This window comes from Equus przewalskii, chromosome 11 (assembly GCF_037783145.1).
Source record: "Equus przewalskii isolate Varuska chromosome 11, EquPr2, whole genome shotgun sequence".
NCBI lineage: Eukaryota > Metazoa > Chordata > Mammalia > Perissodactyla > Equidae > Equus > Equus przewalskii.
The window spans coordinates 11,434,594-11,447,975 of record NC_091841.1 but is presented as its reverse complement, the minus strand read 5'-3'; the positions used below and the strand labels follow the sequence as shown (position 1 = coordinate 11,447,975).

Genomic DNA, 13,382 nt, shown 5'->3' with positions numbered 1-13,382 from the left:
TGCTGGATTACGATTCTGGCTCCATGACTCACTAAGCAGCAATTCAAAATCTTTGTGCTGCAGTTTCCTCATCTGTGAAACAGATAAAAACGGAAACTATCTTCATATGCATCAGCATACGGAAAGCACTTCAAATGTTACCTAGTACATAGTAAGTGCTGAATAAATCTTAGTTGTTCCTGTTAGCTGCTCACATTTGGGGTAGCCTAAAGTCAAATTATTCAGTTTAACATATATATATCACTAAGTGTCTCTACTGTGAAAGGCAGGTGTGTGGTGATGAGTAAGATACACCTCCTGCTCTCAGGAAACTTACCTGCACCTAATGAACTCCGTCCTTAACTGGGACGCAGCGATCACGGCCTTCTGCAGGCAACGGTTTTGCTCTGTTTTTATCTTTTTGGTGGAGAGAAAAAACCAGGCTATGGAATCTGACAAATCTGGGTTTGAATGTCCCCTTTGCTATGTATCATCACTTATGTGACTTTGTACAAATCAACTAGCCTTTCTAAACCTCAGTTTCCTTATCTGCAAAATGAGGACATGATATGAATAACTACTAAATGGGACTAAGAATAATACCTACTTTGTATGGTGGTTGTGAAGATTAAATGAGATAAGGCACAGTGCTAAGCATATATGAAGTGTTCAAAAACTACAGTTTAAAAAAAAACTATCCGGGGCCAGCCTGTTGGCACAGCGGTTAAGCTCGCACGATCCACTTCGGCGGCCCAGGGTTCGCCGGTTTGGATCCCAGATATGGACATGGCACCGCTTGGCACGCCACGCTGTGGTAGGCGTCCCACATATAAAGTAGAGGAAGATGGGCACAGACGTTAGCTCAGGGCCAGTCTTCCTCAGCAAAAAGAGGAGGATTAGCAGCAGATGTTAGCTCAGGGCTAATCTTCCTCAAAAAAAAAACTATCCAATTTATCGTGATTGTTCTAAAGACCATCTCTGATTTCCCAGAGTTAGCTATTACGCCAACCCACTGCCAGCCTTAGTGAGAATAAGCAGGTTCCATGGAAACAGAAGAGGCAACTCGGAGCCTGAACGAAAGCATGCACCTCACCAAATTAGGTGGGGTAAAAAATAAACCTCACGCCCTCATGCTTATGCTCAGGTCAGCACGTAGGTGCTGTGTTTTGCAAACCTGGGACCAGAACAGGCTGCCCTTCGGTTCCAGAGAGTTCTCCACACCCAACCAGGTATATACAGACACACCTCAGCCTCTGGCAGAAGCTTCCAACAAGTAGCTTTCATAAGGCAGAAAATCTTTCATGGGTCATACACAAAGGGTTCTATACTTCATCTCCTTAGCAGACTCTCCTCTCTCTAATTTCTGTCACTACATTCTGATGACTGCAGGTATAAACATCATTGAGCTGACTCTGTAATGATGATCTTAAGATCCTAAGCCATTCCAGGCCATGATTACAGGTTGCTAATCCACAAAATCAGCGGGGAAAAGATCAGTTTACCCCATACGATGAAAGACTGTTTCCTTCACTAATAGTCAAAAAGGCAAATATGAGCCCTGGCTACCAGGCAGAGAGGGAAATCTACAGATACTCATTGAATAGGTAGCTCTGTAATTCATACCACAATACTAAAAAGAGGTCTCCAGATGCACCTCCCCAGGGCTGGACAGCTTTGGTTTTTCAGTTTCACTGAATGGCTGAAGCTTTCCTGTCTCTGCAATTTTCTTTTCTCTATATGTATTTTCTTCTCTAGGTCTACACATGCAAGTGACTTAATAATTTGTAAAAAAAAAAAAAAAAAACCAGCGCCGGCCCAGTGGCGCAGCAGTTAAGTGCGCACGTTCCACTTCTCGGTGGCCCGGGGTTCACCGGTTTGGATCCTGGGTTCGTACATGGCACCACTTGGCACACCATGCTGTGGTAGGCGTCCCACGTATAAAGTAGAGGACGATGGGTACAGATGTTAGTTCAGGGCCAGGCTTCCTCAGCAAAAAGAGGAGGATTGGCAGCAGTTAGCTCAGGGCTAATCTTGCTCAAAAAAAGAAAAAAGAGAGAGAAGAACTACTTCATTTAATTATTCTATGGGGGGGCGGGCCCATTGGCGTGGTGGTTAAGTTCACACCTCCACTTCGGCAGCCTGGGGTTCATGGGTTCAGATCCTGGGCACAGACCTACACACCACTCATCAAGCCATGCTGTGGCAGCATCCCACATACAAAGTAGAGGAAGACTGACACAGACGTTAGCTCAGTGACAATCTTCCTCAAGCAAGAAAAGGAAGATTGGCAACAGATGTAAGCTCAGGGCCAATCTTCGTCACCAAAAAAAAAAATATATATATATATATATGTATATATATATATATATAGGGAGTGGTTTTAAATGGTAATTAAATTGACACTGAACGCTCTGAAACAGCATGACCAAATTGTATTGGGCAGGGGTTGTTCTTAACTAAAAACAAGAACCACGAGGAAGCCAGTGAGTAGTATGACCCTGCTTAGGGCAGTATGAATGTACAGATGGTGATTATGATAGACAGCTAAGACACTTAAATACGCGACAGAGCCTGAAGGAGCACTTGCCCAGGGTTCACGCATTAGGTGGGTGGTTGAACACTGAAGCTTTTTCAACCAACCTGAGACTTTGATTCTGTTTCTTGATTCATTATCAACATTGTCACTGAATCAGTCTTCCTAAAAAATCCTCTTAGGGAGATACCACCAACTTTACTCACCAAAGCATCAGTTAGTTAGTTAGTTTATTTATTTACTTATGAATGACGATTAGCCTTAAGCTAACATCTGCTGCCAATCTTCCTCTTTTTGCTGAGGAAGACTGGCCCTGAGATAACATCCGTGCCCATCTTCCTCTACTTTATATGTGGGATGCCTACGACAGCATGGCTTTGCCAAGCAGTGCCATGTCCGAACCTGGGATCCAAACCGGTGAACCCCGGGCCAACGAAGCGGAACGTGTGAACTTAACCTCTGCGCCACTGGGTTGGCCCCAGCACCAGTATATTCAATATGCCAAGGCTTTGAGACATAAAATTCAAACGGCAAACACTCAAGGAACTGAACAATAGACTAGGCTTTTCAAATATTTCATAGATTCATTGAGTACTGGGTAAATAAGATAAAACATGTAAAATCCTTAGCAAAAGTCTATGCACTGATATTGCTATTAATCACATACAAAGTTATCTGTGATATAACTACCCCCTTTTGGCTGATTAAAGGATGTGGTTATTTAATATCTCTCTCTCACTCTCTCCCTCTCTCTATATATAATTTAAATATATATTTAAAATGCACACAGCCCTGACCCACCAATTCCATTTTGTGGAACCTATACTTGCAGATATACTAGTAAAGGAACAAAAACGCAAGTTATTCAGTGCAGTATTTTTAGTAATAGGAAAAGGCTAAAAACAACTTATTGTCTACCAATAGAGAATTGGTTGAATAAATTATTTAAATACTATGTAGCCAAAAAAATTTTAAAAAGAATGAGGAAGGTCTCATTGATATAGAAATTACTCCAAGATATATTAAATGAAAAAAGCGTGCAGTGTATTTTCCCTTCTGTCCATAATAAAACACATTCTGGAAGGATACACAGGAAACCAGTAACAGCGGTTACTGGTAGGGGGCTGAGGATGGATGGGAACTGGGCAGATGGGGGAAAGGAGTGGAAGGAGACTTTTCACTATAAACTTCGTTATATTTTCAATTGTTTCCATATTATCATTTCAAAAATTTAAACTAGCATTGTTTGTCATTAAAAAAATGTGCATAGTGGGGCCGGCCCAGTGGCACAGCGGTTACGTTCACACGCTCCACTTCCGCGGCCCGGGGTTTGCTGGTGCAGATCCCAGGCGCAAACCTATACACTGTTTATCAAGCCATGCTGTGGCAGGCGTCCCACATATAAAATAGAGGAAGACGGGCAGGGATGTTAGCTCAGGGCCAACCTTCCTCAGTAAAAAGAGGACTGGCAGCGGATGTTAGCTCAGGGCTAATCTTCCTCAAAAAAAAACTGTGTATAGTACATCCATACAACTGAATACTACTCAGCAATAAAAAGAAACGAACTATCAAGTGAGGAAAAGACACGGAAGGACCTTAAATGCATATTGCTTAGTGAAAGAAGCCACTCGGAAGGTTACATAGTGTATGACTCCAACATGTGACATTCTAGAAAAGTAAAACTTGAAAGATAGCAAAAAGATGAGTGGTTGCCAAGGGCTGGGGGCAGGGGGAAGGATGAGTAGGTAGAACACAGAGGATTTTTAGGGCAGTGAAACTATTCTGCATGACACTATAACAACAGATACATGACATTATGCATTTGTGAAAACCTATAGAACTACCCAACACAAAGCACAAACCTGAACGTAAGCTATGGACTTTCGTTAACAATAATCTATCAATACTGGTTCATCAATTGCAACAAAGGTACCACACTAACGCCAGATGTTAATAAGAGGGGAAACTAGTGGAGGAGAGAGGGAGTATATGGGTATGCTCTATATCTGCTCAACTTTCTGTAACCTTAAAACTGCTCTAAAAAATGAAGTCTATTAATTTTTCAAAATGTGTGTGCATATATACGTATGTGTGTATATATGTATATGTATACGAGTCTATATACACACACACATCCTTTTTTCATCCAGTAAATGCCTTACACATTGAAGGTGCTCAATAAAGTGGTCAAGAGCTCAAGCTTTGGGGTGGGCAAATTAGGTTCTAAGAGCTCTACCATCTTCTAGCTGTGTGGCCTTATTTATGCAAGTTACCTCTCCAGCCTCAGTTTCTCTGTCTGCAAAATGCAAGAAAAACACACTATTTCCTCCCGGGGCTGTCGTGAAGATGCAATAAAGAATGCATGTCAAATGCTTAGTACAGCGCCTAAGGTAAAAAAGAAACGCTCAAAAATGTTAGTTGCCGCTACAAGGGTAAAATGATTATTCACGGAAGGGCTGATTGGGTACTTCAGGTGCCAAAGTGACTCCTCTCCCAGCATATCCAGAACACCCCCAAAGGACCCAAATTCTCATCTCCAACCTATCCCACTTGGAACGCACACGCATTGCCTGAGCTCCATCCAGCCCATCCCCTTCAGACATTCCATCCTCCCCAGACGCTGTTTTCCTGCTCGCCGGCCTTACACGTCCAGGCCCCGGAACGCCCCCTCCCTCCCCGCCCCTCCCGACCCCACCCCTCCCGATTCCCACTCAGATCCCGGCCCCGCCTCCTTCCCAGACCGTGGCCTCATTCGTCTGCACTGCTTTTCTTCCCCGAAGCTGAAGGAAGCTCCTACCCAGATACTCGTAGTCCGTTAGGGCTAGGCGCTCCGGACTCAGCATCCTTGGACCGCAGCAGCTTCCAAGCTCCAGCTTCCCAGCTTCCGGAAGCCAGGTCCCGGCTCTCTCCGTTGCCATGGCACCCACGCGGCGGGCGGAGAGGCGGGAGGCGGAGGGGGTGTCACGCAAACACTCTCCGTCTCGCAACGCCAGGCTCGCCACACCAGTTCCGGGAGCGGCCCTTCTAGGACTCCCCTTCTCGAGGAGTTGGTTTTAGAGAAATTTGAGGTGGAGCGTTTTTTTGAATTCCACGGATTTCCCGGTGTTGAAGAATTATTGCCAGCCGTCCATACCCGCGATTTCTGAATTTCCTGACTATTCCTGCTTTATACAGCTGTTATCTTAACTCACAATAACAGCTCCAACCCCTAAATTCCCACAAATACTTAATATCGCATTACCTATTTTTATCTCTTTATTACTGTATTTACTATCTTAAATTGCTACAAAGTGCTTTCACGTGCGTATGGCTTGCCTGCACTTTGAGGCGCTCATTAAATCCTCTATGAATTCATTGAAATTTCCCCTCAAATTCCTCTTTCTCCTTAGTCCCTCCTTCTACTCTCATCCCTTACTATGTGGTACCCTTCCCAAGTGTTTTTTTTTTTTGCCTACCAAGACACTTCACTGCTTAAGGGGGTGGGATGCACAAACAAGGACACCTATTGGATCTGTTTCCTCATATGCCTAATTGCTGATTTCGCCTTTAAGAGGGGAGAGCATTTATTGGTTTTCAAGTTTCCAGATATTTCTCTTTTTGCTCCTCTCCACTCCCAACAACAGGTTAGGGGTGTGTAGTACTTGTCACAGTTCAAACCTAGTAGAAAAGGCCACTCTGTCCTCACTTTTTTAATTAGTCCTCTCACAACAAGGTGAGGTTTGGTGAAAAGAAAGAAAGAAAACAAAAATCATGCTATCAAAGGAATGACTGGGAAACCAGTGGACCACCTACACTGGGAGGAAAAGGAAAGAGGAGGTTTGTTCTCCTCTTTGTTCTGAGCGGTCTATTCTTAGCCTCCTCCAGCAGGAGCTCAAACCTCCCAATTCTCCCTTTCCCTTAAAATTGTATATGTGTCTCATTTCTAGGCTCCTGTGAGTCACTCTGAGTTTGGATGTGGTAAGGATAAAGGGAACGAGCCAAACTAGGAGCAGCATTTATTATCTTGAGGTCATGAATTTACTAATTTGGTATTTGATGCGAAGTCCTGCAAATTTGATAAAAATATTTGCCTTCTTCCTCCGCCCTCGCTTCCCACCCCCTCTCCCTCCCACGGGAAGCTTCAGGGTATGGACTGTCATAATTTTCACACCTGTGCCTTATTACTACATTATTAATGAAGTAATAGGATAGTAATTATTAAGGGTTACAATTTCATTTTATTTCCAAGCAACCTGAAGCTATTTGCAGATCATTTCATTTGTCCTCATAAAATCTTTCGAAGGCACTTCTCCCTTTTCTAAGTAGGGAAACTGAGGAACGTGTCAGAAAAATGACTTGTCTAGCATCATCCAGCCAATCAGTGAGAGAGCTGGAACTGGATCTCAGCTATCCCAACCTCCAGGCCAGTGGTCTGACCACTAAACCACACAGCCTCTTTTTTTAGGATTTCTTGGCTTGGATTTTATTTATTTATTTTTCCTTTTGCTCTACCCTGCCAACAACTGGAAGCTCCCAGATAAAAGAAAAGAGAATTTTGAGTCCAGGCTGAACATTTGACATCCTCTTATTTATGGAGCGTTATCCTGGGACTTGGAGGGTGCTGCTGCTGGGGTCTGTGTGGTGGAGCTGGGAACCAGCCCCAAGAATATAGTTTTGTTTGGGCATTAACCCATTTGCGGTTATAATAATGATAAGTTTCAGCACCAGTGGCGCCCGACTGTTAATGACTCAAAGAAAGCTAAATAAGAACAAGATGTCATCTCTGCAGCAATTTGTAGGTTTTTCCTACAGTTCCATCCCTTCCATAAAAATCCTAAGGACCCTTATATTTAAAGTCAGTCTTCTACTCTTAACGTCCTGAACAGTCTATTGAGGAAGAAGACAGAAAACGGTGGGAGGTGGCTAGACTAAGGCTTCAAGAAAATTTGGGATTGCACAGAAATAACAGGTAGCCTCACTGGTGGTGGAATTATTATTTACATTTTTCTTCTTTATACCTTTATATATTTTCAAAATTTCCTATAACTGGCATATATTATAACTTGAAAACAAACAAACAATAAACAAGTGGCTTGAAAATCTTTAAAGTATTTTTAAAAAGAAGTGATGACCTTCCAGATTAGTGTTTGTTTTTCCCAAGAAGGAACCACTACTTTTAGATTTCTCTTGTGCCAAGGATTACATGATAATAGATTTTGGCAACACATCAGTGGCAGAGGAAATTTTTCATTGAAACATACACAACATGGGTCTTAAGAAGAGTGGAAATACATGAGAGTTGTTAAAACCAAGTGTATTTCTGTGACCCCATTGAATGTTAGGGAAAGAAAAAAAAGTCAGCTTTCAATTTAGATGGGGTTTTCAGGTTCTTAAGTGATTAAAACGCATTTCTGAAAATTTTACCCAGACAATCATCCGGGTAAACTGGTATGTCAGAAGACAACTCCACAATCCTGAAAATAAGCAAGTGACATGATTTGATCAAAAAACAGAGAGGACATGAGGTGTTAGTCAGTACTACAGCATAAAGAATGGAAACATCAGGGGCCTGCCCAGTGGCACAGCAGTTACGTTTGTACATTCTGCTTCGGTGGCCCGGGGTTCGCGGGTTCAGATCCCAGCTGCTGACATGGCACCACTTGGCAAGCCATGCTGTGGTAGGCATCCCACAAATAAAAAGTAGAGGAAGATGGGCACAGATGTTGGCTCAGGGCCAGCTTTCCTAAAAAAAAAAAAAAAAAAAGAATGGAAAGCTCAAACTCAAAACAATAGGAAAAACACCCACAAGAGAGAGGATATGTTGAGACATCAATTTATCAGATTTTAATTCCTAATTATAAAGAGGAAATTAATAGACCTCTCTGGCTCTACAGAGGACCTATGAAGAGATTGATAGGGAAGAAAATTTTCCCCAGAACTGAAAACTATAGAAAAGCAAATATGAATATACTAAATGGTTTTAAACCTCCAGGAAACCATAAGGAAAGAAAAAAACGCAGGCTGGATTATTGCTACAAAACAGGTTCAAGAAACTAGGACAAGCTTTTATCAACTCATCAAGCAGAAACGATGCTAAAGGCAAAGTAGCTACTAAGAAATGCAGGTCATGAAATTCATGCTGAGCTAGTAGGGTCTCCTTAAAAGACTTATCTTCCATAACAGCAAAGCAGAAACTACTGTATGCCACTGTATGGGATTAACATGTTTACATTTAAAATGCTATTTGCAGAGAAGTCATTTTGGACTGCCACCGGTCAACAGACCAGAGCTTTGGGAGAATTTGCAAAGATGACATGTTCACAAACTCTTGGACAGTTAAGAAGAACTAATGCATTACAAGAAAGTGGTTAAGAGGTCGTGGTAATTGAACTAGCGCTCACAGAGGATTATAGACTTGTACTTTTTTTTTAAGATTTTATTTTTCCTTTTTCTCCCCAAAGCCCCCCGGTACACAGCTGTGCACTTTTAGTTGTGGGTCCCTCTAGTTGTGGCATGTGGGACACCGCTTCAGTATGGCTCAATGAGCAGTGCCTGGCCGCGCCAAGGATTTGAACCGGCGAAACCCTGGGCTGCGAGAAGTGGAGCACGTGAACTTAACCACTCGGCCACAGAGCCAGCCCCAGACTTGTACTTTGTTATTTTATATTTTCAAATGCTGCAAAACAGTTGAGAATTACACTATCATGACGTTTGAAAGGGAAGACGTTTTTCTGATCCTTCTTAGCAGCACAGAGAAATTAGCTGTGCCTTCCTCTGTCTTGAGTCTGCCCCTTGATGAGCATTTATGTCATTTTAAAGCATTCTTTTAATTGTCCTATAGATTGTGAGTTTCTTGAGAGCAGGGACAGCCTTCATTCATCTTTAAATTTCTAGGACCATGCACAGTGCCTGACAGAACAAATGTCTGTTAAATAGATTTTTTGTTCCCTCTTGGATTAAAAGTCTAGAAAATGAAGGCTATCCAATCCATGGGACTCACTGATGCCTAATAGGAACCAATTCATGAAACAAATTCATTAAACAAAAAGGCCAGCAAAATGCAAGGCATCACTGAGAAGGACATTACAAATCAATCAGAAAGCATTGGTGGGGCCGACCCGATGGCGCAGCAGGTAAGTTCACACATTCCGCTTCGGCGGCCTGGGGCTCGCTGGTTCGGATCCTGAGTGTGGACCTACGCACTGCTTGTCAAGCCATGCTGTGGTAGGTGTCTCACATATGAAGTAGAGGAAGATGGGCACGGATGTTAGCTCAGGGCCAGTCTTCCTCAGCAAAAAGAGGAGGATTGGTGGCAGATGTTAGCTCAGGGCTAATCTTCCTCAAAAAAAAAAAAAAGAAAGAAAGAAAGAAAGAAAGCATTGGCATATCCTTCCTGCACCTAAATACTGTGTGTGACAGATCACCGGATCTTAAGAAATGCCCAGAAAAAAAAAGCAACTAACTCAACAAAAGGTACAGAGACAATGCTGCAAGTAGACAAACTACGAGAATTCGTTCAGGAGGATGAGAGGGAATATGCTAGAATCATTAAATAAACTTAGGATATGAACTAGAAGTTCCCAAGTTTCAGAATCTGAGGACAAAAAGCTGTCGCAGAGCCTTAGAGCTCTGTGTCTATTTTGTCTCCCCAAGCCACCCTCGACATTGTTACAAAAGTTCATTGTTCTAAAATTAAACTTTGACTTTGTTACTTCCTTACTTAAAAAGTGTTGCTGACTCACGACTTTTAGGATGAAGCAAAATTCCTTACCATGCATATATATCCCTTCACAGTCTGGTCTCAACCTATTTTCCCAGCCACCTTGCCATTCGCTCTTCCCTGCATACTTAATACTCCAGCTACATGCTCCTACTCACTATTCCTAACATACCGAGCTCTTTCGCTACCCCTTGTTCTGGCATAAGCTCTTCTCTCCACCTAGAATGTACCTCTCCCACATTTTCTGCGTAGTAAACTCTTACACCCTTATGTGACCTAGGCAAAATGCCACCACCTCCGTGAAACCTTATCCAGTCTCCTAAAGAAAACAGAGTAAAGGCAGAGTGAGAAGAAGGCAACCTTTGGGTGGTAAGATGAGGCTTCCCTGAGGCTGCAGCGTTGAGCTGAGACCAGCTACGGAAGAGTCTGGGGAAGCTGCCTTCAAGGAGAGGAGACAGCTTGTGACAAGTTGCAAGACGGAAATGAGAGCATGTTGTAGAGCTGAAAGAAAGCCAGAGTGGCTAGAGCAGAATGAGTAAGGGGAAAAGTGGCTGAAGAAGTAGGCAGAGGCCAGATCATGAAGGATCTTGAAGGCCATGTGAGAAGTGTGGGTGTTATTCTAAGTGCAATAGGAAGCCACTGGAAGGTTTTAAGCCTAGTAACGACATATCTGATTTACGTGTTTTAAGAAGTCACTCTGGCTGCTGCATAGAGAATGAATTGTAAAGGGGCAAGTGCGGACAGAGAGAGACGGTTTATGCAGATGTTTGATTCATGGTTGTTATTAAATGAGTATTTATTCATTGATCTGTTTGTTTACCCACCATTCTAAGTTTATCTTTGCTGCTGAAATAAGTAAGATATACTGAGATTTTTGCTGCAAAGGCTCTACTTATGTGTGCCAAGTATTTGAATAGCAAGCTTTCAGGAGATTAAAATGTGTTAGAAAGTCCCACTTTTCAGGGTGTCCCCTAAGTTAAGCCAGGGAATTGAATCAGCCTTCCTACCTGTATTCCTGATGCAAGTACCACTGCTGAGCTGGAACATGAAGTGTTGGGGCCGGGCCCAGTGGTGTAGTGGTTAAGTTTGCACACACTGCTTTGGTGGCCCACGGCTCACAGGTTCAGATGCCGGGCATGGACCTACATACCACTCATCAAGCCACGCTGTGGCAGCATCCCACATACAAAATAGAGGAAGATTGGCACAGATGTTAGCTCAGGGCCAATCTTCCTCACTCCCCCCCCCCCCCCAAAAAAAAGTGTTGGCACTAGGAATAGTGGCGTGGAGGGTTTGCAATTAAAGAAGGCATAGAAATGCAAATAAGGCTATTTCTCTTATACTTTCCTTTTTTCCCCAGTCTCCAGGAGTAGCCCCCTGAACCTAGATAAAAGCACACCCATTGCTAAAAGTTAATCATTCCTTTCCATAAATCTTATAGACTCTTTCCTGGCTCAGGGCATTTGCACATACTGTTCCTTCTGCCTAGAAGACTCTCCCCACCTACTCTTAGCCTGAGGACGCTTACCACTTAAGTGTCAGTGCTCTACCGGGCCTTCCTTGAACCCATAAATCTAAATCAAGTCCCTCCTTTCATAGAACCCTGTACTTTTCCTTGAATGCCCCTATCATCTGTAGTTTTAAAATCATTCATGAGCTCATTCTTTTAATGCCTCTGCATACTTGTAACTTCCCCAACCATCAGACTGTCCGTTCCAGGGACTCAATATATCTTTTACCACTGCTTCCACAGTGCCTGACACATAATACACTCTTAATCAATACTTACTGTTCCTAAGTGAATGAATGCTGGAAATAGGCTCCCTAGGCAGACAGATATAGGACTCTTTTAGCTCCTTTAGCTGTGCTTTCTCTTGTTTTCCCTTCTACAGCTTTAAGAACTCCTTCCCTCCATTCACATTGCCTTAACAAGAAAGTGATTCTAGAGAGAAGATGCAGCAATTCTTTGCAGACTCATGTTCTTAATGTTTTAAATCAGGGTCTCTCAACCTCAGCACTATGAACATTTTGGGCTGGATCATTCTCTGTTGCGGGGGGTGGGGGGGATGTCCTCCTCCTTGGAGGATGCTGAGCAGCATCCTTGGTCTTATTGTTTGCTATAATACCCACTCCTAAAAATGGCCCCAGGGATTGTCCCATGTCCGCAAAATCACTTCTGATTGAGAACCTCTGTTTTAAAGTGTGAACCTTCAGGCCTTTTACTCTTTTAGAAGGATTACATTTGGAAATTCAGGTTGTTGAATGATGTCTGGGTTATGAGAGAAGGCTACCAACCCAACTGGATCAAAACAGTGCTCACTTCTATCTTGTTTCTGTAGCACTCTCTGCGTTTCCTTTGAAAAGGCCATTAGTGATGGTCTAATTCAGGGCAATATTCTGATCTTGGAAATTTGGTTCCCTGGTCTGTCCTAGAAGGATGAAGGAAAGGGGTGGTGTTTCTGAGGAAACCAGTGCCTCTGAGACCCCTCTGGGATTGGCAGTCCCCCACAACTTTTCTAGGGGCATGTCCCAGAGGACAATAAAAGGGAGACAAACAGCCCATTCTGGCATGCTTTGCAGGATCTCTCACTCCCAACAAGAAAGTCTGAGAGGCCTGGTAAAAATAAATATCGCTTAGCACTCCTGGCACAAGAGTAGTTTCTGACAGCCAAGACTTAACTCACCCTAGGGGGTGACCCAGGCAGGGACTATGCACGAAGTTCGTTTCTGCCCATTGATGTTCCAGTGACTCACGGCAGCCAGGGATGGCTCTGTGCACAAGAACTGTGCTGGACCATGGAGGACGAGGTCTTGGGATGCACACAGAAAACGCAGTCCCTCGGGCCTGAGTCAGACAGGGACAGCCGGTCTCCCTTTTCCTCCTCAATCCCAGAAAAACAACACAAATCATGCCTTCTGGAAAGGAACCTGTCGTTTGCATACAGAGTGGAAACTGTTTATAAATTCTTAATCCCCTGACATTGAAAGTATGGTAACCGCCTGTCCTGGATTTTTTGGGACAAATGTATTCATTATACCACATGTCCTTAGTTTTCATGTGGAAACAAAATATGGTCTCCAGAATCCCAAGGTCTTTCTCAACAGGTCGAAAAGCAAGTCTTCATAAGCAAAACATACTGAAACCCTGAAACCAACCAAGACTGCCTCAAA

At 43.2% G+C, this 13,382-nt stretch overlaps 1 protein-coding gene across 3 annotated transcripts in view; it reads right to left on the bottom strand.

Annotated features, from left to right (window-relative positions):
- The window catches only part of CSTPP1 (centriolar satellite-associated tubulin polyglutamylase complex regulator 1), a 184,174-nt gene extending 178,713 nt beyond the window's left edge, over positions 1 to 5,461 (bottom strand). For all 3 annotated transcript variants that reach the window (XM_008543231.2, XM_008543195.2, XM_008543187.2), the window contains exon 1: positions 5,310 to 5,461. In XM_008543231.2, coding sequence (XP_008541453.1) covers positions 5,310 to 5,430 — 121 coding nt within the window. In that variant the 5' untranslated portion in view covers positions 5,431 to 5,461. The remainder of the gene's footprint in view (positions 1 to 5,309) is intronic.
- Between the last annotated feature and the right edge of the window lie 7,921 nt (positions 5,462 to 13,382).